This window comes from Phyllostomus hastatus, unplaced genomic scaffold (assembly GCF_019186645.2).
Source record: "Phyllostomus hastatus isolate PE091 unplaced genomic scaffold, TTU_PhHast_1.1 phas_contig_80, whole genome shotgun sequence".
Lineage (NCBI taxonomy): Eukaryota > Metazoa > Chordata > Mammalia > Chiroptera > Phyllostomidae > Phyllostomus > Phyllostomus hastatus.
The window spans coordinates 52540321-52566064 of NW_025333960.1; the positions used below are offsets into that span (position 1 = coordinate 52540321).

At 40.9% G+C, this 25744-nt stretch overlaps 1 protein-coding gene across 2 annotated transcripts in view; it reads left to right on the plus strand.

Annotated features, from left to right (window-relative positions):
• Positions 1-8854: 8854 nt before the first annotated feature.
• The window catches only part of CCDC102B (coiled-coil domain containing 102B), a 147395-nt gene continuing 130505 nt past the window's right edge, over positions 8855-25744 (plus strand). Inside the window, exons 1-2 of one of the 2 annotated variants that reach the window (XM_045850181.1) lie at positions 8855-9098; positions 24315-24423. In XM_045850181.1, coding sequence (XP_045706137.1) covers positions 24341-24423 — 83 coding nt within the window. In that variant the 5' untranslated portion in view covers positions 8855-9098; positions 24315-24340. The remainder of the gene's footprint in view (positions 9099-24314; positions 24424-25744) is intronic. The other variant, XM_045850182.1, reaches the window with a different exon arrangement.

Here is a 25744-nt window from a genome sequence, read left to right on the forward strand (position 1 = left end):
TTTGAGAAACTTTTACCAAGTCACTTAACTAATTGCAATATGTTTGATGACTTGTTTTTTTTTTTGCTTTTCATAGGTCTGTGTGATTTTCTGTTGCTTCCCGAGTCAATTTTGATAGCTCGTGCATTTCTAGGAATCCATCCGTTTCATCTAGGTAATCTAATTTTAGGTGTACAGTTATTCATAGTTGTCTTCTATAATCTTCTAAAAATTCTGTAAGGGTTTCAGAATGTCCCTCCTTTCATTTGTATTCTATCAACACTATTCTTGCTTCTTACCCTTCCCGCTCCAATCTAACTCATTGTGTTTATCTTCCAAAGAAGAACTTCCAGTTTTGTTGTTGATGCTGGTATTGTTTTTATATTCTCCCTACTGTTTATCTCTCCTCCAATTTTTCTTGTTTTCGTTCTGCTAGCTTTAAGTTTAGTTTTCTTTATACAGTTCATTGAGGACTAGAATTAGTTCACTGGTTTGAGCCACAAGGATCTACTCTGTTTCAGTGGACGGTTAAGGATTTGTTTGATTGCTGCAAACCTCTGCCTATTTTCCAGATTTCCAGTAGGTGGGTTCTGAGAGTTTTAACACGTTTTCACTGATTCTGAGCTCCAGAGTGGCCCGCTCCACCGTTTTTGCTTCTGCTGTTTGGATCAGAAGCGTTTCACAATCAGTTGGAATGGACGGGCCTGCTGACCGGTACCAACCCTCCCTTTCCCTGTTATAACACGGTCTGAAGAGACCTGGACCAATGGCAGAACAATGGCACCTGCTAACCACACCAGGTGAGGACGAAGTGGCTAGTACGCTGATGGCCTTGCTAAGACACATGCCCTACTAAGGGTGAAGGAAAAACTCTGCCACACCAGTAAAAGTTTCAGGTGTGCAGGATAACACATTCAGAGTAGTGTCTCCATCCTCCCCCGCCATGGTAAAGGAGGCAAACTTTACCTGTTTGTCATCTGCAGTAATTAGCTACCAACGTGATGAACAGCACATAACAAGTTGTCTTCATTACGTATTGTTCACGGGGATTATGCGTCCTTGTGTTTTTAGTCACTCTAAAATACACAGCTACTACTTACATAATACGTATTTTGAAACCAAAACATATTGAAATAGCCAGGAAATTAATAAAGAAGAATGAGTGGGTAGACAGAAAAAAAATGTGGACTTACAGTGTTTTTTGCTGAGCGAAAGATTCTTATCTGTAAAATAATAGTTTTATTGTCTTAGTTGTTTTCCAAAGTGCTCCTTGGGGTCTGGGAGTCCATGGTGACCTCCAAGGGCTGTTAGGAGGAAATGAGGCGTGAGGACCATTTCCAAGCGGGCAGGCGTCCAGCCCCTACCCGAGCCTCATTGGGAGACGTTCCACCATGGATGTACGTGACTTCTGCTAACATTCTTACAAGAGAAGACTCTATTACTTTAAAAACATTTTGAAAGCCAGTGCAACAAATATTTTCCTAGGACAATTCTAACAATATGCTGTCAAAATATTAAAATATAATTATTATTCTGTTATTTTTCAAGTTGCCAAGAATGTTATCTGATCTTGGCCTGGGTAATCACTTGAAAGTAAAGTCCAACATATTCGGTTGTGGGTACTTTAAAAGTTTTAGTAATAACTTGTATTGCCGAGCCCTTGTAGATTATTTTAATTAAAGTAATAATATATGTTAATTTCAAGTTTTAAGATCTCAGAGATATTATAAACAGAATAATAGTCATCGGGGTATTTTTGAGTGTATGTAGAAATCAACAGATATAGAAGATTGTAGCTACAGAAGCTACACTTATTAAAACTATCTCGTGTTAATTTCTATCATTTAAACAGAAAAGGCAAATTTTCATTAGTTTGAATCAACAAGTATAAGACTTCTATTTGAGGAAAAAATTGTGGTTCTGTTCTTAACTAATCTACACAACTATCATCATTGAATTCTTTTGGAAAGATATTTACTAATATTTATAGGCATACCTTTAACATATTTTTAGTTTTGCATTTCTAGCATTTAGATGAAATTATATACATGTATACATATATATACACGCATCAGCAAAATTTCTATTTTTATTGATTTGAGACATTTAAAAATTAATTGTAAAGATCAACATAGTCATCTTTATGACATTTTTTATGTAGAAATAACCAAAATAAAATCTCCTTTCAGGAATATGCATTTAAAAATATGAACCTTGATTTCTTTTTTTTTTTCCTCTTATGCCATATTTTTTCAAAGTCAGTGGAAATTATGCCTAGGTCATGGAAAGTATGCAGAGGTGGGCAAAAGTAGGCTTACAGTTATAATACAAATAAACAACATAATAATTAATAAATACCAATATAAGAATAGACTGTTGCATACTCAACAACTATAAATCTATTTTTGTCAACCCCTGTATAATAAAAATGTCAGTGTCTTCATTTACTTAGCAACGGTACTACTCATTTTATTTTTATTTAAATTAAATGGATTTTTAAATGTCTTTTGCTTTTGCATTAGAGTTTGATATTCTCAGTCATGCTCAGTCTGGACAAGACATGTATGCCTCTCCCACAGTGCAGAGATGCCATTGAACTTCTCATTTCCAGCAGCTTAAAATAAAAGAGAGTTGACTTCATCAATATCATGATTATTTTCTACTGTCTCTAGGAATTTTTTTAATTATTGAACTTCATTGGTTTACTTCAAATTTACTCTGATTTTTAAATATTTATTAAGAGATTTCAAGTCTGGTTAATACTGTGATAATAATACATGTAACTAAACAATTTAAAGGCCAATAGACTACAATGCTTTAAGAATTTATTTTTGATAATTATGATAGATTTGATAGTATTTTAATTAAAGAGTATGTTTCATCATTTATAGAGATCTGATCCTTATCACAGAAGAAACATAATAATTTTCTGTATGCATACATTTTTATTTCCAAACTTTTTCATCAGTGAAGTATATGTTCTAACATGGGTGCCTGGTTAGGGTTAAGAGCAAACCCAGAACTCCTAGAACTTGATTCAGGTTTTCTTTAAAAGGGTAGATTGCGCTATGAAGCATTGCTGTTTTGGTTATTTTTATTTCACTGGGTTCATAGCTGGGGTTTGTTCCCAAAATACAGCAACCCCTCCCAATGTAAGGAAGTGGCATCCTTTTCCTCCACGGTGGTGTAGGCAGTTCTTTTTACCAGAATTCCAAAGGATGGATTCACAAAGATAACAAATTTTGTAAATGGTGCAACTCATGTTATGTGGAAAAATACATTTATAGTCTTAGCAAGTAGTATGTCACTATTGCTGCCCAAAATACTTATTAACATTAATTGGAACAGGATTTCATTGAGGAGGATCCGTTCTGCCTTGAATGGGATTATTTAGCAAGGCTGTCCAGCAAGTTCAGTTTACGGATTCAAGAGATGGGAGATGTTTTCCAAGTCCTGCGAGTGAATTTCATTTTTCTCTATGTGGGCTGTTTTTCCCTTGTTCAGTCAACAAGTGAAATTGTACTTTAATGTAGTTCCTGAGTGGAAAAGTACTTTTCATAGTGAATGTTGAGTTTTGTGTGTGTGTGTGTGTGTGTGTGTGTGTGTGTGTGTGGCCTTGTCTGTTTAGACACATGCGGGGGGAGCTTTTTTGTTCCTGTGTACGCGGTAATCCTGGAGATGAAGTTACTAAGAAAAAATAATTACAACATCCCCAAAACTGAATTAGAAATACGTCCTGTGTTAGGATGGGTTCTCTAATAGTTTTGTTTTTATTCCCTATGCATTTGATGCCTAATGATACAGACTACGTGGGTGATTATTATGTTTGAAATGTGTGAATAGAATGAGTGTGTGTGTGTGTGTGTGTGAGAGAGAGAGAGAGAGAGAGAAAGAAAGAGAGAGAGAGAGACAGAGCACAATATTAAGGAACTTCACGTTCTAGTAAGATAAGCCTTTGAGATGATCTAGTCTAATTTCCTGACTGTATACACAGCGTATGGGGAAATCAGGCTCAGACAGATGCGGTCACTTTTTCCAAGGCCACAGCTGGATGACCGAGCTCATGATGGTTACTGGCAGAGCCAAGCTACGTCTTAGTCACATCTTTCCACTACTCCGTCACTTTAAACAATGGATCTCCACTGATAGCAGTTGTGCCTCTCGGGGGACATTTGGCGATGTCTGGAAACATTCCTGATGCGCACAGCTTGGGTGAGCTACCGGTAACGAGTGGGGCGAGGGCGGGGAGAGGCCGGGGAGGCTGCTGAGCCCCTGACAATGCACAGGACAGAGTTATTCGGTCACAGTGTCAGCAGCGTTGAGTTTGAGAATCCTTCCGAAACATGGATTACATCACACTGTTGCTAACCGAGGAAAGAACAGCGAACCACTGTTCGTTTTGGATCGAAATCCAAAGGCTCAGTCCTTAACCCTAATTATGTAAAATATATCTGGTTATTTAAACAGGTAATATTTGTCTCCAGGCCATTTTCTCCTAAGTAGGTCTTGCCAAGGAAAGTTCCTGAAACATGCAAAGTCTCAGAAAGATAAATTAATTATAATTTCACAAAACCTCACAAGAATATTACCATACACTTACTAAAACATAAGTAATGTGTCCAGTTATTTCTCGCAGGGCTCAGGTGCCGGGTGCAGAACAAGAACACAGCTATGAAGTGACCACTTTGAGAAGTAGCAAAATAAATTACATCATTGCATTCGGTCATGCCTACATTTGCTTAATATTCTTATTTCAAATACAAAAATTTGCTTTCAAATTATTTTGTAGACATTGTAATTAGGTCAACATAGCTACTTTTTAAAATCATTACTACTCATGATAGCTTTCATTTATTTAATGTTAGGGATTATGTTAAGCACTTCATATGCATTTCGTCTTAACCCTTAGAATCTATCTATAGGTTATAACATCATTTTATAAACTAAGGAGGTGAGTTATCTGTGAGAACTCACAACTGATACTTGAACTCCCCTCTGTCTGAAACAAAGATCTCCTCTAAGAGTGCTATATTGTAGATCAGATTTACCTTTCTTAATTTGTCCCTCAACTGACATAATATTAAAAAAACATCGGGTCAGTCTTATGTTACAGCTTAGACATTTCCTTAGAAAATATACATTGTGAAGCCCTGACTAGTGTAGCTCAGTGGATTGAGCATGGGCTGCGAACCAAAGTGTCGCAGGTTCAATTCCCAGCCAGGGTACATGCTTGGGTTGCAGGCCATGACCCCCAGCAACCTCACACTGATGCTTCTCTGTCTCTTTCTATCTCCCTCCCTTCCCTTTCTAAAAATAAATAAATAAAATCTTTAAAAAAAAGAAAGAAAATATACATTGCGTTTGTAAAGGAATTCGGGACCGTGAAATAACAATCCCTGTTTCTAAGAGTGAGAAGGAAGAGGGTTTTTTTTTTTCCTATAGTGCTGCAGTGAGACTCGCATATTGATGTTCTGACTTATGGGGCTGATGCGTGTGGGTAGGCATAAGTTAGTGCAATGAAACATGGCAGCTTCCCAGCTGGACCCTCTTGATTAATGAAGGATGTGTTTGTGAAATCACAGTGTGCTGTGTGATTTTGTGCACACACGTTTCTAATCTGGGGTTGAAAATGACCTAGTGCCTTTGAATCAAAACCAAAATTGGCTTCCTTGCAAGACATATTCAGTTACTGAGACAGTTATATGTTGCTTTAGGATAACTCTACAAATATTTTCAAGCCATTAAAATTGTTTCAATTAATATTTAACAGTGCAACTGAGTCGAATGGTTATTAAGTCCACAGAAAATCTTTTCCATGTAGCTTACTTTGTCAGTATTTCTATTTTTCTTTGCCACTGAGAGGCACATATGTGAGCATGTGATGTTGGTGCTATTCTTTCAATTGATGAAAGTAGAAAAAATTGGGAGTAATTAAAAAATCACCGTACTCAACGTTCTAAAGGTATAACTTCCTAATTTGTTTTCTTCTCTACCCCTTGTCCAGTTCTGAGATACTCTCATAATTTTTGTTTCTTTTAATGCTTTTATAGAATGTCCATTTATACCTTATTCACGTATCCATTAATTTGTTGATTTGTAAAAGAGTCAAAGGCAAATGCAGTATTATGTCACTAAGAAATGCACGGTTTGTTGGGGAAACAGACAGGGAAACAGGTACACAAATCCAGCCTTTAGCTGCAGCCCTAACTCTCCGTGGAAATGGGGAGCAGAGGAGGCGAGCAGAACTTCTGCGGGGTTTTCAATTTCACGGTTCCTTCTGGACTCCCCATTGGGCGATAAGGATCTGGAGTAAAATCAGCTCTGATTACTATTTTTTCCCCATTGCTTCTGCACGTAGAGATGGTTACAAGATCCCAATTCTGTAAACCAGGCCACAGGTTAAACCTGGTGGCTCAACCAGGTCACGTCCCCTTTTCCTCACATCACCGCATGAGGCCGGTCACACCATTCTCAGGGTGGCGTCCCTCTGAACTGGGACCACGCCGTGAGTGGGAGAGTTGCTGTCCCTCTCCAGCTTCCAGCTCTGTCCGGGGAAGGAGGAAGCAGGCTGAAATGGACTGGTTTCTAGATCAGGGAGACGGACCTTGCCAAAACTGCTCATCGGGCTTCTTCCCACTCACGTGTCACCAGCCAAAGGGCACCATGTACCTGTGTGTGTCTGTAATGGAAATCTTGGAACCATAAGCTTTTTTTTTTTTTTAATTGACTGTCTAGTTGCTCCAAACAAAAATAAAAATGTATTGTGGGGAGGAGGGGGAGGAGGAATGATAATGAGTCCGCAAATTACAGAACTCCCAGGGAAGGCTTCATTTGTAGAATGCAACTGGAGCCCACACACACACAGATCAGCCCTGCTCAGTGTGCTTGGCAGCCTGAAGGCGTCCACGGGCCGGCAAAGGAGGAAAATGCCAAGGCTGAATTTCTCTTCCCTTTCCCTCCTGCCTCCATCAGCACTTGTTATGGGACAGGCAGTGGCAGTTGGGAGGGAGAGAACTGAGCATGTGATGGAAATGAAACCAAGAGGAAGTGATACTAGATTGGAAGGAGGCTCGAAAAGGAGTCCAGGATGACTCCCAGGATTTCTCTCTAGTAAACCACAGGACCGGCTGGCACTCTGCAGGCAAACCACAGAGCAAGTCCACAGACGGCTGATGGTTTCAGCTTTATGGATGTTGACGGCAGGCGTGTGGTGTTTTCTGGCGTGCTGATGTGACTCAGGGCGGAAGACGCAGAAGTGGACTGGACTCAAACGTCGATAAAGGGAGTCCTCTGAAAAGACAGAGGGTAACTGAAGCCCCAAGAATGGGCGACGTTGTCCAGAGAGGGAGCAGATTTCCACAAGAACATCCCTGACGTGCACGGAGGGACTGGAGGGAACAGAGACCACGCCAAGGTCGGGGTAGAGACCTGAGCCCGATGGAGGAAGAGCAGGACGGCGTTATGCTAAGAGAGGAGGAGACGAGAAGACTCGGTGTCAGTGGGCTCGTGAACAGCATCGAAGGCCGAGTCCACCACAGGGGAGTGAGGACTGAGAGCAGAGTCGACCAGCTGTAAAAACCCGCCATGTGTGGTCTCAGAGACGGTCACTCTGGTGCACACAAGGGAGGGGACGGCAGGTGAATGCCGCCCTGGGCTGCTGAGACCTCCCTCAGTCATGTGACCGTGAAGGGGAGGAGAGTGGGACCCACAAGGAAAATGACCGAATTGGAAGTGAACTTCACTGGCAGAAGTGAAATTTACTGAAGAACTAATGTGTTTAAAATATCAGGGGAAGCCCTGGCTGGCGTAGCTCAGTGGATTGAGCACAGGCTGCAAACCAAAGTGCTGCAGGTTCGATTCCCAGTCAGGCCACATGCCTGGGTTGCAGGTCATGACCCCCAGCAAACACACATTGTTGTTTCTCTCTCTCTCTCTCTCTCCCTCCCTTCCCTCTCTATTCCCTCTCTAAAAATAAATAAATAAAATCTTAAAAAATATATCAGGGGAACATCCAGACCACAGGCAGAGTTCAGAGAAAGAGGAGAGAGAGTGGTGGTTGAGCATGTTTCCTGGGAAGAGGGGGTGGGGTGTGGGGAGGTGGGGGGTGCAGGGAAGGAAGCCTCGGCAGGTGAGCTGGCCTTCCACAGAACTGTCACCCCCTCCGCCGCATCAGGCAGACAGGGCGCAAAGATGGTGTTAAGTAGAGTTGACAAACATGACTCCGCTGAGAATAGTCCTCCACATTGAGAAGGGAGGAAGACTATAAAATAATCTGAAGACACTAAGTCCCCACTTGGCACAGCGCTCCCATGCTCTTTGTTCATAGGGAACAGAGTGCCGCTGTGGGCTCAGCCCTCTCTTTTCCTTGGGCGTCCTGTGCTGTCCGTTCCCGTGGCCCCCCTTCACTCCACGAGAACGCTTTCTGACGGCTGTGTCATGTCCCCGGGAAGTCACTCTTTTTCTCCTCTGCCCCCCAGGGAAGGGGGCCCGAGAGCTCTCGCAGGGGACCCTGGGGACAGCCGCTCACCGTCCTGCCAACACGACTGAAGCAATAGCTTCTGTCAGACAGCGTGTGTGTCATGATTTGCATCCTCAAATATTTTATTAATTTTTTTTTCTTTTTGGCAGGGGGGCCCTCTAATAAAAATCAGATTAGACCAATGCTATTTCCTTTGGTTCTTGTAATCTTGGCAGACAGACACCTCCTGTTGCGATTATATTGTGTTCTTTCTATCGCCAGTGACCACGATCATTATTAAACATTAGACAAACTTGTGGACGAAGGGGCGGGCGTGTTATTCCTCCTTCATTCACAGAACTCAGTTTCAAGTGGGCTGTGGGGCAGGCGTGGGAGAACCGTCCTCAGTGAGGGAACCCTGGAATGACTTCATTTCGGTCAGCTCTCCGTGATCCACAGAGGGTGTTGTGGTATTGGTTTTGATAAAACTTCACAACCAATGGGGATCTTTTGCAAGTGAGTGTGGAGTGGTCTTAATGCTGAAAATACTCCTGTTGGCCAGCCCCCCAGAGCCATTCAGATGAGGAAGGGATGCAGGAAATTCTGTTGTTTACACGTGTCTGTAACACTGAGCCGCCACAGCAGCCCGCGAGCCCGGAGGGTAAGATGCTTAATAACCTTGTGGTTTTCTATTTAATTTTTATATTTTCCTGCTGGGGCAGAGCGTGCGTTGTTCTCTGAGCAAAAGGAAGGGCAGTTGCTTGTGAGATGCAGAACAAAACTACCGCAGGTCTGGGGAACGGAAGGACCAGGGGTTTCTTCTTAAAGTGGACTTGATTCCTCCCCCTCCCCCTACTTTTCCACTGTTGGTATGATTTATCCCGACAGCTTGTCATACATTTCCTGTATTTAAAAGATAACTGTATACTAAACAAAACTCAGGTAAGAACCTCAACTCTAAATTTAGACAGTAACAGAACATGTTGATATTAAAACCTCGTTGTGTAGTTCCCAGTGGATATGAGTTAATGAGTTTGAAGTAATCTATATTCTTAGAGTAAAAAAAAAATAAAATTGTTATGTAAACCTTCATATGTTATGCTTCATTCACTTCAAGTTATTTTCATTTTGCTAGTCTTCCTGATGAACTGAAGGGAGTATAACAGAAAAGTGTTGTTAACAGAAAAGTATACTTCAAACTTAGGATGAATATTGATTTCTTTATATAAGTTACTTGGGTACTATGGAGGAAACAGGGACATAGAATGCAAGAATGAAATCCTGCTCATACAAAAGGAAATGGATGCTTAACTACATACAAAGTAATTACAGAAATGAATCTCTGGAAACCACTGGGAGCCATTTGTCTATGTTTGCAAAGATAAATTATGAAATGATTATTGAGTTGGTAAGTCCATTATATAGAAATATAAGGAATACATTATTAAAAATATTATTAAAACATATAAGTAACATATGGCATTGAAATATACATGATATTTCTTGATATTCTCATTTATGTCAACACTTATTTTTTATTTTTTAAAATCCTGTGAATATACTTTTGCTAATATTTTTATTGGGAAGGGATATTGTTTTGACATTTGCTTAAATGTCTTGCTGTTAATCACTTTATTGTCAAATATCTTTACTTATACATTAAACAGTCTCAAATTCTGACTTTTATCCATGTTTTACATAAGCATTTGATTAAAAAAATTGAAAAGCTAGTGATACAATCTGTGTACAAGTTTGCGTGATTTTGAAATTCGATTTAAAATACCAGTACGTCTACTTGAATGATATCTCAATATGCTTTATATGAATTGTTTTTTGTCAAAACATTAAAAATAGTTTTCTTGTGAAATAACAGATCTTTTAATGGTCCCCCCCTTTGCATTCTTCCTTTGTTTTCATTGGATTCAGAAATTGCTGGGTCCCTGGAACATGGCTTCTTGGTGCCTCACTATGGGTGTGGCCTTGAAATTTATGAGGGTTTCATCTCACTATTAGATCCACAAGGATAATGACAATCATTCCTTAAAACTGAAAATCAGCTCAGGCCACTTCTAGTCGAAGACGTTTCTTATCTCCTCCACTGGCATTACAAGGTCAATTGGATTCTGCCAAAATGCCAAAACTCCCTTTTAAGCAAGATTTTCGAGGAGCCTTGAAATAAAGTCTGGTTTTCTGTGCTGAGTCACAAGAAATCCGTGGAACTTGGAGAGTTGCTGAGAAGCAAAAACATTCTTTTACCTCGTAGAAGTAGTTGGAGCGCAGGGTCTGCGGCATGAATTAATATAAAGCGGGGAAGGTGTAGGCAGTTCGCCTCATTAAAGCAGAAAAAACACACCTATGTCAGCAGCAGACACTGTGCTCAGTGGAGAGAGTGGGAGAAAGTTGTGGGACATCTAAAAATCCATGCAGAGTCACTTTGCCCCTTTATGTACAGTGGGGCAATTGCACATTTCTGAAGAGACAGAGTCGCTGTTCCCTTTTCTCCTCCTTCTCCTCCTCCATCATCATCCTCCTCCTCCTCCTCCTCCTCCTACCAACACATATGTTTCCTATATGCAAGATGATTTACATATGCATCTCTGATTTTGAAAGCCGTAGAGTAAGATGAGCTTCATTTTACATGTTATCTTCATTTCGCACACGAAGGGATCTGACATCCAGAAATGTCAGATGATTTGTGTGACGCTGCAGACAGAGCAAGGGCCGGGGCCGGGCTTCTGGGCCCTGTCTGTCTGGGTCCAGAGCTATTTCCACGGCGCTGCGCTGGTATCTGAGGAATGTCAGTCTGGCAGGAGTTAAGCGGGATGGTTTGGAATGGGCGTTGGCGTAAGACCGTGCAGGGAGGGGGGGCTGTGAAAACACAGGCCAGAGATCAACCCCAGCATCTGCAAACCCACGGGCATCACAAGTCTCTCAGGAGGTCCACGCTCCTTTGGGGGAAGAAAAAAGGAACTGATACTGAAAATAAGCAGCTTTACACTTACATTGGGGGTCCCATAATCGGCTCTCACGCTTTTTTATTTTCTCGAGTATTGTATTCAAAGAGGTATCTTCTGATTCCTCAGGGGACAGAGCATCACTGATTTCCACTGAGAATATCAGTCATTCACAAGTGAAATGTGGAGGTCACTGGACGTGATGCTGGGAGCACACTGGCTTTTCCCTGTTTCTTTACTTGATATGTGTGGTGTGATGGATGCCTGGTGACCACACCTCCTTACAGTTATGGGAAGACTCAATGTCATCAAGGAAAAGTACCATCCAAAATTTTATTTCCATAAGTGAAGAACATGTAAATTTATTTTTCTTTTTTTTAAAGATTTATTTATTTATTTATAGAGAGGGATGGGAGGGAGAAAGAGAGAGAGAGAGAGAGAGAGAGAGAGAGACATCAATGTGCAGTTGCTGGGGGCTGTGGCCTGCAACCCAGGCATGTGCCCTGGCTGGGAATCGAACCTGCGATACTTTGGTTCGCAGCCCGCACTCAATCCACTGAGCTCCACCAGCCAGGGCTTAAACTTATTTTTCTAATGGATAGTGTCTAGTAGAGTACATTCTTAGTAAAAAGGAATAGAACCTATTTATTAATGCTTTTCCCCCACATATCCAAACCTTAAACATATTAATTTGCTTTTTCTCTAAATAGCAAGAACCAGCATCTGGAATACTATCCAGCTTCTTTTTATATCTTTTTCAATTAAACCACCTCATGTTATAATCATTGGGTTTTGTGACTATTCACTACTTACATATTTATATGCTATCTAAAATGATGTCTTTGCTGTCATTTGAGAAATGTGCTCTCCACTGATGTAAAAGCTTACCGTCCTTTGACCAGGTTTTGCTGGAGTGATGCCTTTTTGCCAGGCCCCCAAATGCATGAAGGTGGTTGACGCGTAAAATCCACCTTTTGAAATTTATCATAACCAAATCGGCAAATGCATTTGTCATTGTAAATCCTTTGATGACTGGCCTCACGCCATTTTATGTTCATGAAACAGGTCTAGGTTGCATTCCAAGATCGTATTTCACAGAGAGCTTTTGTGTGCCCGGTGCTTGTCCCCGGTGTCCCCGGTGTGCTGGCCAGTTGCAGGCGCCCAGGGGTGCCTGACCATGAGCCAGAGACCTTGCCTATGAAAAGGAAAAGTGGATGTTTCACGGGAGGAAGTCAGCCCATCAGAGAGGAGAAGGGTGGTGTTCAAGGCCATTCTACTGAAGTCATAGCTTTGCAGAGGACTATTCATATTAGTACATATTTAAACGTTATCTGAGTGATTTATATTTAATGATGTTTGCTAACAAGTGTGATTATGTGTAGCAAAGATAAGAAGATATTTGATGTTAGACTTCTGAGAGAAGTATTTTCCTTTTTGGTAGCTGAAGTCAGAGATACCCTTAGTACTAAGTACAAAACGTATGACCATTGCAGAACCTACAACTGGTATCTTATCACAATGTCTGTTTTTAATTTGTAAAGTTAAAGTTTCAAAAAGTAGAAGCAAGCCTATCAGTCACTGTCCATTGAGGACATTTTTAGGCTGCCACAACTCTTTAGAAATGTCACAGAAGAAAATATTTCAATGAAGAGAAAAGTCTGAGACAAATTTAGACTAGTTTTCATGTGGAAATGGTTTCAAGAAGTTTTCCTACAACCTTTCATTTCCTCCTTTAGCGACTTTAAGATTATGAAGGCATATGTCAAAAGTTGAATTTACGATGGTCCTGAGAGACTAAATGGCGTTATTACTCAGTGTATATTCATGGATTCCTGTCTTTGCTTTGCTCATCTTCTGGATGAGATGAAAATATAACTTATAAATGAAGAGGGAGAATTAGAAGTTCACGGTGGAATAACGCTTGGTAGGAAAGAGAGGCACACAGGGAAATGTGGAGGGGCCGGGCAGTCAGTCCATGGAGTCTGATGTTGTTCCAGAATGTTCTATCTGTAAGCTGTTCCTGATTAGGAGTAGGGTAAATAGGTGTGTCTAAGGCTTCAGGCACACCTATTTCCATCTTTAGTTCAGAACCTTCTCGTGGGCCTCATCAATGGCGAGACTGATTGGGTCACAGACAGGCTCCGTAGGGTCCCTCTCATCACGTTCTCTGATGCTGTGCACACTTCTCTGGTCTTTTGTCCATGACCTACAAAACGTAGGACTGTGTGGGCTGGAGACACTGGTCGTGGCAACTACAGCATGTTATAATGGATTCTAAAGATGTTGATGCTATGCGGTCGAACGTACACGCTGTCTTCTAAACTTGATTTATGATTACAATAAATTTGACCTAGCAGTGCAGGTGGATGGGAGGGCATTCAGCATGCATGGAGCTAAGGCAGGCACGCTACCTTAGACATAGACTCTTCTTTCCAGACAGCCAGGGCCTACGCCAGCGACGGCCACATTCCGCTTCCGGCTCTTAGCTTTGTCCGCTCACTCGGGGTGGGTGTCAGGGTCCGCTCTGAGCTCTAAGTTGTATTATTTGGCAGCGTGTTCATCTACATAAGTTAACAGAAATGACACATTCCCAAAACCCAGATGTCTATCAGGAATGGTATCAAAAGTTTAAATAATGCCGAGGCCAGCTCCCTCTCCTAACTTCTCAAGTCTCGTGACACCCCTGATTCTCTGGGGGAAAGGATGCACATGGCTTTTTTTCTCTAGTCCCCATCCAGTTTTACACTGTTTCAAAAACATTTGTGGCCAAGCAAGTGTAAATATTTATCTTCTATAGATAGAGATTCACTGTGCATGCGTGTGTGTGTGTGTATAATGTAGGTATATGGAGGAATCCAGTGCCTCGAGTTTTAAAAGTCTACCTTCATCCACTTATGAAAAGCCACCTTCTTTAGAGGAGTCTGACTCATTTAGTAGAAGTTGTCATCCTTGCCCTTTTGGAGGAAAAGACAAGTTCAAAGTCACGGTTTCCTTGCAGGCTTATTCACTCAGCGGTAAATGCTGGCTGTGTCTCAGACACTGTTACAGCAATGGAAATAGAGACACACACACAAAACTAAAAGGCCCTGCTTCCATCAAGCAGAAATCCAGCCAGGGAAGCAACAGAACCCACAAGGTCTACAGGGTGATACCTTTAGTAACGATAAGTGCTTAGAGAAGGAAAAGGCAGGTTAAGAAGGAATGGAGAATGCGTGCCTTTGTCATATAATCAGACAAGTCCCCTCCGTCGAGTCTGAAGGAAGTAAGGAATCTACCACGGGGAGTGTTTGGGGAGACAGTGGTTGGCGGAGGGAATACCTAGTGGCTTACTTAGCATTTGCTACGTTCTCGAGTGAGGACCGCGGTGTCCCTCCGAGGCGGGGCCAGAGGCCGGTGGCTGCCAGGAGCGAGCAAGGCAGAGGCAGGTCTGCGGTGAAATTCCTCCAGCTTCAGTTTCAGGATAATTTTTACTTGAAAGATCCCCCACACCCCAGCTGTTGGAACCTCAGGTTCAGAAACCTTAGAACCTCGTAGGACACAGTCATTCCTTCCACTTTTATCCTGAGTCTGATAGAAAGTGATGCAGCTGTTTTGATCCTAGAAGTGGCATCCTAAGTTCAGTTTTACAAGGATCACTCTGGCCGTGTTATAAAGAATACACTGAAGCCGAAAAAGGCAGAAGCAGGAAGACCATTTCAAGTATAATGGTCCAGGCAAAAGAGGAGTGGTTTTAAAGAAGATACTGGAGATGAAGCTGGCGAGATTATAAATATAGTTCGCCGTCCCCTGCCAGAGCTGATGGAATTTTCCCACGACAGTGATGTGCCGTGTGAAAAAAAGGGAACTCGAGGATGACCTTCAGGCTTGATCCAAGCCACTGGAGAAATGAAACAGCTGTTCGCTGACATAGGGGAGACAGTGGGGGAGGCAGTACAGATGGAGGGGCACTGTTCGAGAATCTGTTTTTGGACATGTGGAATTGGGCTGCCAATGAAGAACTCACGTGGAAATGTTAAACTGGCGGCTGGATACCTGTGTCCGGAGCTGAAGGGAGATCTCCGACAGGAGAACTAGTCAGCAAGCGGGTGCCTTGGAGAGCAAAGGGCTGGGTATGCTCTGCAGTGTCACCTTGGGGAAGAGAGGAGGCGTTAGGGGGTCAGGGCCGGAGGCAGACCCCTAGGTGAGCACGGCAGGAGGAGGACCATGAGTGAGGGGTCTCTCGGGAGCCAGGCGAATGCTTGGTCCTAGGAAGGTGGAAGAGCCAATTACATGAAAGGCTGCTGAGTGGCCGAGAAAGACATTCGCCTTAGCAATGTAGAGGTCAGTGGTTGTCTCTGTAGGCTTGCTTGCATACTGACCGGCGGACTGAGGCCAGAGAGAATGGGATGAGTGAAAACGACTCAACAGTATTCATTATAAAAAGTGCCAGAGCAACGGCATGGCACTGGATGGGGATCCAGACGATTTCTTAAGGGTGAAGGAACTCCATGCAATGTGCCCACCTGCTGATGGGAACAGTGTAGGAGGCAAGCGTACAGTGATTCGGCGGGAGAGAGAGGACAGGCGCCTCCAGAGTCCTGACCGACGTCCGTGTCATTTCGGCGTGACCGCTGCTGCCTCACCTCTCGGATTCACGTGGCCCCGTGTGACAGAATGAACACGCCCTGCTCAGTTAAACTAGAATGGCAGGCATGACTACTTCGATGTGCATTTCCACTGTCAACAGAATGCACTTTTTCCAGCATATATTTGTAAATAATGTTGTTGGCAATCATCCTAATTAGAAGTACAGATAGGAAGTGTCTTTGTGGAGATGGGAATGTTGCCCAAGCACACTGAAAATACTTTTAAAAATCAAACCATGGTTTTATATTTCGGTAAAATATCCATGAAGAAGAAAACTGTTTTTATTTTGCTCTAGAATAGAGCTGTTCAATGGAAATATTATTCAAGCAATATTTATAATCTAAGTTACGTTAAGAAGTTTAAACGTAGATGTGAAATTAGTTTCGATAATAGATTTCACTTAACTCAATTGACTTAAAATGTTATCATTCCAAAATGAATGAGCTACTTACATTTCCCCTTCCTTATGGTGCCTAATTTACACCCACAGGGCCTCTCCTTTCAGGCCACTCTCCTTTCAAGCGCTTGACAGCCCCATCTGGCTAGAGACTAGCATTCCGTGCGGGGCAGGCTGTAACACTCGAGCATAGACAATTACAAAGCATTCTCACAGCAACCACAGATCGTCATTAAGGCTTAGATTCTCTTCTCGTAGTACATGAAGATATGTGTCTGAGTGACCTCCCAAGGAACACATTTACCCCAGGTTCTCCGAGTCTGACTCAGAGGTCCTGGGGCCCACCACACCATTCTGGCGTTACAATAATATATTTATGTTATATTGTCACTGAGAAGTCTGAAAAATGCGAGGACCTGTGGAAGTCACTGGTAGGTACCAGTACACTCTTTCCTTGGTGTAATTTGTGAAAACCTAATTGGTGTGAACCAGACAATGATGGAACCCAGGTCTAGGAATCCACAGGTTTCCTAGCATTTAAAAAAATAATTTAGATGAAAGATACAAAGCTGGGAGAGTGTAGAGAGGGAAAAAGTGAAAAAAAAATAGAGTTTGGAGGAAGATTTAAAACTGTGACATTGTAGGGATGCCTTGGGAAAGAGTTGAAAAGGAAATATTTATACAATCGGGAGGGGGAATAAAAACAAATCACGTTTTCAGAAACGGCCGAGTTCAATCCGGTCTTCCACACTGCAGCTTTCCCTCCACGTGTCTCCCATTATCTATTTTTAGGGACTGGAAAGCCAGATCTTTTGAGAAATATAAACACTGGCTATTCACTTCCTGTTATTTTGACATTTTTAATCCAATTCCTTTCCTTGTTTCTATGAAAGAAATACAACACTGTGCCTGCAAATAAAAACAAACAGATGAAAACTGATTCCAAATCAATTAGCCATTGTGTTAAGGTCTGTGCTTTCAGTTACACTGCTTTTCTCTTTAGTGTTATTTTCTCTTCTGCCAAAGGACCAAGCCCTGATGTAGCAACACTTGAAAAGATTCCTGGAGAAGTTGGGAGACTCTGTTTACACAAATCCCTGACACCTCTTGTCTAAAGCAAAGAGAGTGTGGACGGGGACACTGTCACTGGCGTGTACAATGACTGGTTGTCAGAGCGACATCTAACGTGTACATTCTTGGATGTGTCATGTCTTTTATTCCTTCAGAGTACAACACCTTACAAGTGAAAGTTTCCCAGTGAAATCGAGATTTTGGATATTATCATATGACATAGCTTACGAATTGCACGACCACCATATTCGTTTTTCTGGGGAAGGTATTTTTCTCCAAATGATGTATCTGAAAACTGATTGCTTGTTTTAATTTCATTAAGATTTAAAAAATTAGAAAGAAATCTATGGTTGATACTATTTTAATCTTAGAAGAGTCCATAGAATTATAATGGGCCTATAAATCTAATGCCAGTGACTGAGATGAGAAGTCATCATTTTATATAAACATCAACATAGTGTTTATGTGCTGTTGTTCTGATAATTTGTGGTGGCATATATTACTATTACTATTTCTCTTTATGTTACATAATCTAAGTACGTTCATTTTTGAACAATTCCATTGTTCTTCTTTTGCTTTTCCTATGTTGTTTTGTTTTTCTGAATATTAAAATGTTCCTTAACAAAACAATCGATTTACTATCCTTATAATATTTTAAATGAATATAGTACTATAAATGAATATACTTTTAATTATACTCAAAGTCCGGTTTACGTATTTCTTTCCTATCTTTCCACTGATGTCATGAGAGGTACAACACATTTTCTGAGAGCTATGCCGCTCCTGTTCAGAGGTTGCTAGCCTTGTGATTTCAAAATAAATTAATCACGTCTTTCTGAAAAAACACAATTATGAAACTTGGGTGTGTCCGTAGTCACTAATAATTGTATTTCCTCGACTTTCTCTGCAATTGCATTTTTGAAGACATATGAATTCAAGGACTAAGGCTGACCTGCAGTGCCTTGGAGTGTTCAAGGACTTCAGTGAACCCCGGTGGTTCTGTGCTTTGAACCTGTTGCCACAGCTGGGTGGAGGCAGCTGGTTTCCTGTTTAAAATATTTTGGGGAACTTTCAGAAAGCTTAGTTCGCTCTCAGCCCAGAGTTTCTTCATACACGAGGTAGAGTTGAACATGTGTAAATATTTATATTTGGGAGATTAATCAGGAATACGTGATTAAACTCCCAAAAGCTGGGTTAGTTTGTTTGTGTTATGGTTTTTGCAGTTCTAGTATTTCCAGTTCTTCCAGCTTGTTCAAAATAGTTTGTTTTCATTCTTTTACAACACAATTTTTGCTCCCTCTAACAATGTGAAGACATCTAGATAATCTGCTATGAGTGAACCTTTGGAGAAAAATAATTTAGTATACGTTGGAACGTCTGTGAATCGGATTTCATTTGTAATCAGTATATAAGCTCCATTTAAATCTGTTTATTCACGGATGCACCTTCAACCCCTGCAACTGTGTTCCGATAAATATAAACCTACATCCAAGTCTCAGAAGCTAAGGAGCATTTATCCTTATTGTACTGTAGCGACATGAAGAAATTAGCAGACCTTATGGTACATGCACGTGCATGCTTTTAATAAAATGATCCTCCAAACACATTGTTTTACATGCACTTGTGGGTTTGTGAGTCTCTTATTTTGCCTTTGTTCCACCGTGACTTGTTGCACTGATTTTAAAACTCTAAACTGGATGCAAATAGAAGACAAATGGAAATATATATAGTACTTTAATGATTTTTAAATTGCATGGTTAACCAAACAATGAGGCCACCAGAGTGAGGTGGCTCTAATGCTGCCAACTTATGTACCAGCCCCAAATCCAAGCCTGTACACGGCTCAAGGTCACAGAATCAGAAAGCTAAGGACAGCTAGTCACAGACAACCACCTAGGCTTTTCACCACAGCCAATCAATAACCTTGTTGTATTGCTTCTGCTTTTTCTCTGTGAAAGTCTCTTTTGAGTTCCTTTGAGTAGGGTATACAACCACTTCTGGTTTGGCCCTGTTGAACTTAAATCCGTTTTTTTCAAATAAACTCTTAAAAATTTTGATATGTCTCAGTTTATCTTCGAACACTAAATGTTTATTGCTGCTTGCTTTTGATTATGTGTATTTTGGTTTTTGTAATAATTCTCCAGCCAGTTTTGGAGCTAAAGGAGATATGCAAGAGAGTGTGTTCCTTTGAATAGGATGCATCGTGTACAGAGATGCTGGTTCAAAAAAAATGCAAAAATCTAAGAAACAGAAACCTACTAGGACCAAACATTTGGAAAGAGATGGTGAGCAGTGTTTCTCAGATGGATCTGATTCTTCTCTTAATCTCTGTTTTAAAAGGGAGGTCATTATTTGTAAACCTCAGTGAACTTCCGTAAGTAGATTACCACTGGCATGCATGTAGCCAGCACATGGGGAAGCCTCATTCAGAGGTAGCTGTGCATCACACAGACAACTTCTCTCTGGCTGAAATGCAAATGCAGCAATAAGAACACAAAGCAATTTGTCTTGCCATTGTACAGTGTCATTGGGAAAACCTTTTCCCCATCTTCTTTAGTCTGCGAAACAAAATCTCTATTGATAGTGTGTGTTAGTTTGTACGACTTTTTAACATTGAGCTGACTGGGGTGACGTCGGTTCACAAAGCCATAGGCGCTTCAAGTATGTGACTCAACAAAACATCATCCTCCCACTGCTCGGGGAGTGCCCATCGCCCCAGGCGAAGTCTCTTTCGGTTGCCATTTCCCCCCCATTGCCCACCTCCACCCTCCCCTCACCCCCCTCTCCCTCCGGTAATGCCACACTGTTGTCTGTGTCTATGTGTCGTGTGTACATACATTTTTTTTGCTTAATTCCTTCACCTTCTTTCATCCAGGCCCCCTAAACCCCAGCCCTCTGACTGCTGTCATTCTGTTCTTTATGAGTCTGTTTGGATTTTGTTCATCAGTTTATTTTGTTCATTAGATTCCACATATAAGTAAAATTGTATGGTACTTGTCTTTCTCTGACTGGCTTATGTCACCTAGCATAATACTCCTCAGGTCTATCTGTGCTGTCTTAAAAGGTAAGATTCTATCTTTTTTTGCAACCAAGCAGTATTCTATTGTGCACATGTACCACAGCTTTTTTATCTGCCCATCTACTGATGGGCATTTGGACTATTTCCAGATCTTGGCAATTGTAAATAATGCTGCAATGGATACAGGGGTGCCTGTGTTCTTTCAAAGTAGTGTTTCGGGTTCCTTTGGATGTATTCCCAGAAGTGGGATCCCTGGGTCAAAAGGCAGTTTCATATTAAAAATGCAACTGTTATTACTTTTGAATGCTTCCTGGATGGAAGATATTCTCTGGGTATTTCTAAATTTAGTGAATTTTTTTTAGAGAGGCACTATTTTGAATAATTTTCTTAATTAGGAAGACTAAATATAAAGCCATGTAGAGCTTCCTGGAAATGGTGGAGGAAGGCTTGTTGTGTTAACAGAAAGCAAACTTTAAATAAGGGAGTGATTTAGGTAGGCTGGAAGTGTTAAGAGAGAGGGAGTGTTGAAAGGGATGTCCAAGGGGATTAAGTGGTTGAAAGGAAGATTGAGGCATGATGAGGCTGCAGAGTTGACAGGTGAGGGTGAACTTGGGGTTTCACAAGTGTCAAGGCCAGCGATGTCACTGTCCCAGGCAGGGGAGAAGCTGAGTTAGGGCGTGAGTGGCTGGAGCTGGAGGAGATGCATATTAGACCGAGTGTGAGTTGACTGCATGGAGTGTGTTCGCTCACGTGGGACAATGCTTCAGTCACCAAAGGCAAGGACTTTTAGGTTATCCATATTGGAAATAAATGTAGGATTCTCCTATTGACACTGATGAGGTAATGCTTCCTTGGGGTATAAGGATAAATATACTTGCAGTGTTAGATTCTCATCATTACATGATCAGTGCTTAATCTGTACTTGTTAAACCCTCTACTATTGAAAAGAAGGAGATTGTAAAAGCTGGAGTTCATTGCTGGGTTTACAGAAGGGAAAATCAGCTTCTCATGTTTTCATTAGGACGTTTCAGTCTTTTAATGGGAGATATGTATTTTAATATTTTTTTATTTAAAAATATATTAAAAACCCAAATGATATTAGTATGTCAAGTGGCCTTTGTTCTACTTTAGGAAAAATGTTAAATTTAAAAAATGTATTTCGTGACAATAATTTAAATGTTAACCAAAGCATTTATTTGGGAAGAAATTTTTTTTAGGTCCTTTGAGGTTTATAATCATTTAGAAATCATGGTTCTTTGTGGTCACTGGATTATGGAAGTTATAAAGCAATAGAAAACAGCTTTCATGTGTGGTTCAGTTTAAACACTAGAAAAGTATTTTAAAGAACATAATGAATTTGAATATCCTCTCTATATGTTAGCATTAAATATGTTTAGAATATAAGTTATGTCTTTCAGATGTTGAGTATTAATTGAGTAGGTTGATGTTTTGACTAAGTTCAGAGGAAAAAAGAAATTGACCCTAATGAATATTCAAGAATTTTCTATTTTTAAAAGATGAAACATGCACATGGTGGTTCAAGCTGGTACTTCTGCATTTTCTTCATGGAAGAAGTATTCCTTCTGAAGAATGAACACACAGGAGGAATAGAGTATTATCACCCCAAAGAAGCTGAATTATTCTGATAATCCAGACTACAATCTCAGCCAGCATGAGAAGTGAGACAGTCAGATGTCCCAGCAGAGGGAGCTCGGAGGTGCTGAAAACAAAAAGGGAGGAAGGGACAAGAGGCCAGCGGGCAAGGCTAGGGGAGATGTAGTAAGGACTTTGGACTTAATCCTAAGAGTAATCGGGAAGCAATGGAAAGAGTTGCAGCAGAGACAGAATAACCGCATTAAAAACATAAACATATATCCCCCTAGCTGTTGAGAGGTAAACAACAACGGGAGGGAGGAAGGTGAGAAATCCATTTCTGTAACCTGAGGGTGCAGCGACCCTACTGGACAGAGGGGGCGGAGCCGGAGGAGAGCGAGCACAGCTGAACCCTGAGTAAGCCAGCAGGACGTGGTCGCTGTGTTGGGGGTGGGGGGTGGGGGTGATGCAGGGTGGTGAGCAAGGGGAGTCTAGATTTCTGCTGACACAGGCTGAAAGCACGGTGTTGATTCTTTTCAATGGTGTTGACTTTTAATAATAGGAAAAAATGCAGGAAGGCCCGAGTCGATCTCCTATAAGAGGAAAAATGTGAAGAGCTCTCCCAGAAATCCCCGCGGCAGCAAAACGCTCGCCTTCCGTTACCACATAAATGCGCACGCACACAAATACAGTTTTCATTTCCAACAAGCCTGAGGAGTTCAAATTAATGAAGTCAGAATAATTTGTTATGGCCCAATGGACACACATAAACATAATTGCATGCATATGCATTTTGGAAGTTGTCAACTTTATTTTAATTGGATGGCAACTTTACTTCCCTCTGGATTCATTAATTGAGTGCCTTATAGTCTAGTCACTGTGAGGACAAAGATAAATAAGATATAAGTTCTACCCCCAAGAAGCTCATAGACTGGTGGTGGTAGAAACAAATGTATTAAAACTCTGATGTTGTGCCATAAATCTAGAAAAAAGTAATTAGCCAGAGCACAGGGCCACGGATGAAGGACGAAAAGCCTGATCAGGAAGCACAGTGCCGATCAATCATTTGTCAGCATTATTCACCCCCCGTCCCCATTACACACGCACACACACCCAGGTGTGTGCAAGCACACACACACACACACATTAATACATGGACCTCCATTTTGGTTTCAAATAGTTTCAGCGCCAAACATAAAATCCACTGAACTTGGAAAAAAATAGTAAGTTAGGATTCCAGAAGGTTGTAAACTATAGTTTCTGCACCAACATCTTTTTATAGGTACAAAATCTCTGTCTTTTTGTCTAGACCATGTGCCTCATGCGCTCTCAGTATGGAGCTGATGGCAAGAATAAGTAGAGCAGGTGATGCAGTGAGTTGCCTCTATTTGTAGGGTCTTGGAAGTGTATGTCCTCTTTGGACCGGAACCCAGGAAAACTCTGTCTGAGTTGTTTACTTCAATTCATCATCTCATTCTCCTATAGCTTCAGACAATTAGGAAGTCGGATTATTTATAGTCCCACATCTTATTCTTTGTTTTAAGTGCTTTGCTTTCTAAATTGTATTGATCTCATTTTCCCTTGATTTCATTTGGGCAGATATTTCATTGCCTGATGGAGGGATAGAAAATAGAGTAAATTGTTCCAAGAGCTGATTCTCAGAATACCATTTTCTACCTTCACTGAAGATTTGGTACTAGTAATTAGCAATGTGTGAACACTGGTTTTAAAACATATATTTTAATTTCAGCCACAAGTTCACAATGTACAGAAAGGACATTTTATGTAGTGGAAAGAAATAATAGCTATCATTCATTGAATATCTACATTATGCCTGCATTTATATATATATATATATATATATATATATATATATATATATATATATATATATATATATATAATAGCATTGTGTTCTTAAAGCCAACCCATGAGGAAGGTATTATCACTCCAGGTTTATTGTTAAAACCGAGTCTGGGAAATGTTAACTTCTCCAAGGTCTCACACCTGGTCAGAAGGTAAATCAATCTACCCTCTTCCTATTCCCTTCTCACTTTCTGGAGTAACAAAAGAAATTGCAGAAATTTTCCTGGAAGAGCCATGAGCTATTTTAAGATCAGTAACAAAGACTAAAAAGCAGCAGGAAATAGAGAAAAACCAGTTTGTCTGATATTCATGTATAACAAAATGGAAAAGAAAAATGTTTCTGTATTTCAGTTCACTTCTGGTATGATTAAGAAGTCATGCTTGCCTGTCCTGTTGTTTTACCTTGCGAGAGAAAAAAAAAACCAACTGTGAGTTGTATTCAAGCCAGAACAGTCCCAAGGTAATCGGAGAACACTTATTCCTTTGCTGCTTAGGAAAAATAATCTGTTATTTTCAATTTCCTTTACTGCTAGATTCAATCTGCTGTTATAAAACATTACATGTGATTTTTAAATTTTTAATTCCAGTTTATTATTACTTTTATGAAATGCTTAATTGACATGAAACATCTGTCTGAGAATTTTTTGATTTGTAATGGTATAAATAATCTTTAGGCGTAAAAGAAATTTGAATATGGGCTTGTTTTCTGGATTTTATGCAACAGAACTCAGTGGGAGACTTGGGACTCTGAGGTCAGATCTTTCATACTGCCAAATATTGCTTGAAATTGAAAAGTAGATCTGGCTTTCATAAACATAATGAAGAAGCAGAAGGCAACATTTGAATTTAGCCTCCAAAATATTAGTTACTTTCTTTTGCACATTTTTTTCGTTTTAATTTTAGCATTTGAATAGCAAAATAATGATCTTGATTCCATTCTCATGTGTCCCAGTTCTTTTGAAAATGGAAAAATGTTGAAAGAAGGTGGAGGAAATGGTGGGATTTGGTGTGGCCCCCGCACCCCGTCCCCAAAGTCCAACTATCTTTGTGTTGCTAACGCTCCTTAACTGGAAGCGTTTGGAAGCGTGCTCAGAGAATTTTGTTGACTCTCTATTAAAATTAAACATATTTATAAACGCAAGGAAGACAGCTGCTTATGTTTTCAAGCGAATGACCGTGCGTCCAGGGGAAAACCGGACAACTGGCTACTTTTCAGAAGACTCGTTAGGGGTTCCACATGTCGTTTGTTCGCTGAGACCCATGACTTCATCCCCGTTGGGAGAGGTAGAGTTGACGAAGAAAATTCTGATAACATGAATTAATTGTTTTCATGAGAGTTAACTTTATAAGACCAGGACAGATCGGAAGAATGGGGTCTGAGCAGCCGGGTAACTGAAGTAGGAATCAGCCACAGGGCATCATGTTCCGTTCCCCTGAATCACAGAGACATGATCAGAGGGGAGAAAGGAAACTAAATTTTAAATTATGTATAATAGGTACAGATTTGATCAAAATTTTTACTGGAACTAAGCACAGTACATTTGCTGGGCATTTTGGTATTTTATTGCCCAATTGAAATAGACCAACTAGTAGAAGACCAACTGGTTCACTACCACTAAACAGAAGACACAGGTAACTCATCTTCCCAAGGAACACACCCCCTCCCAATCAGAGCAGACTGCCCTGCAGAGCGTGGAGGACTGTGAACCACAGAGACCGCGTTGTGTGACTCCAGCCCGTGTTACCGTGGTCTCCTCCCCCTCGAGGGACTGGAAGTGCTT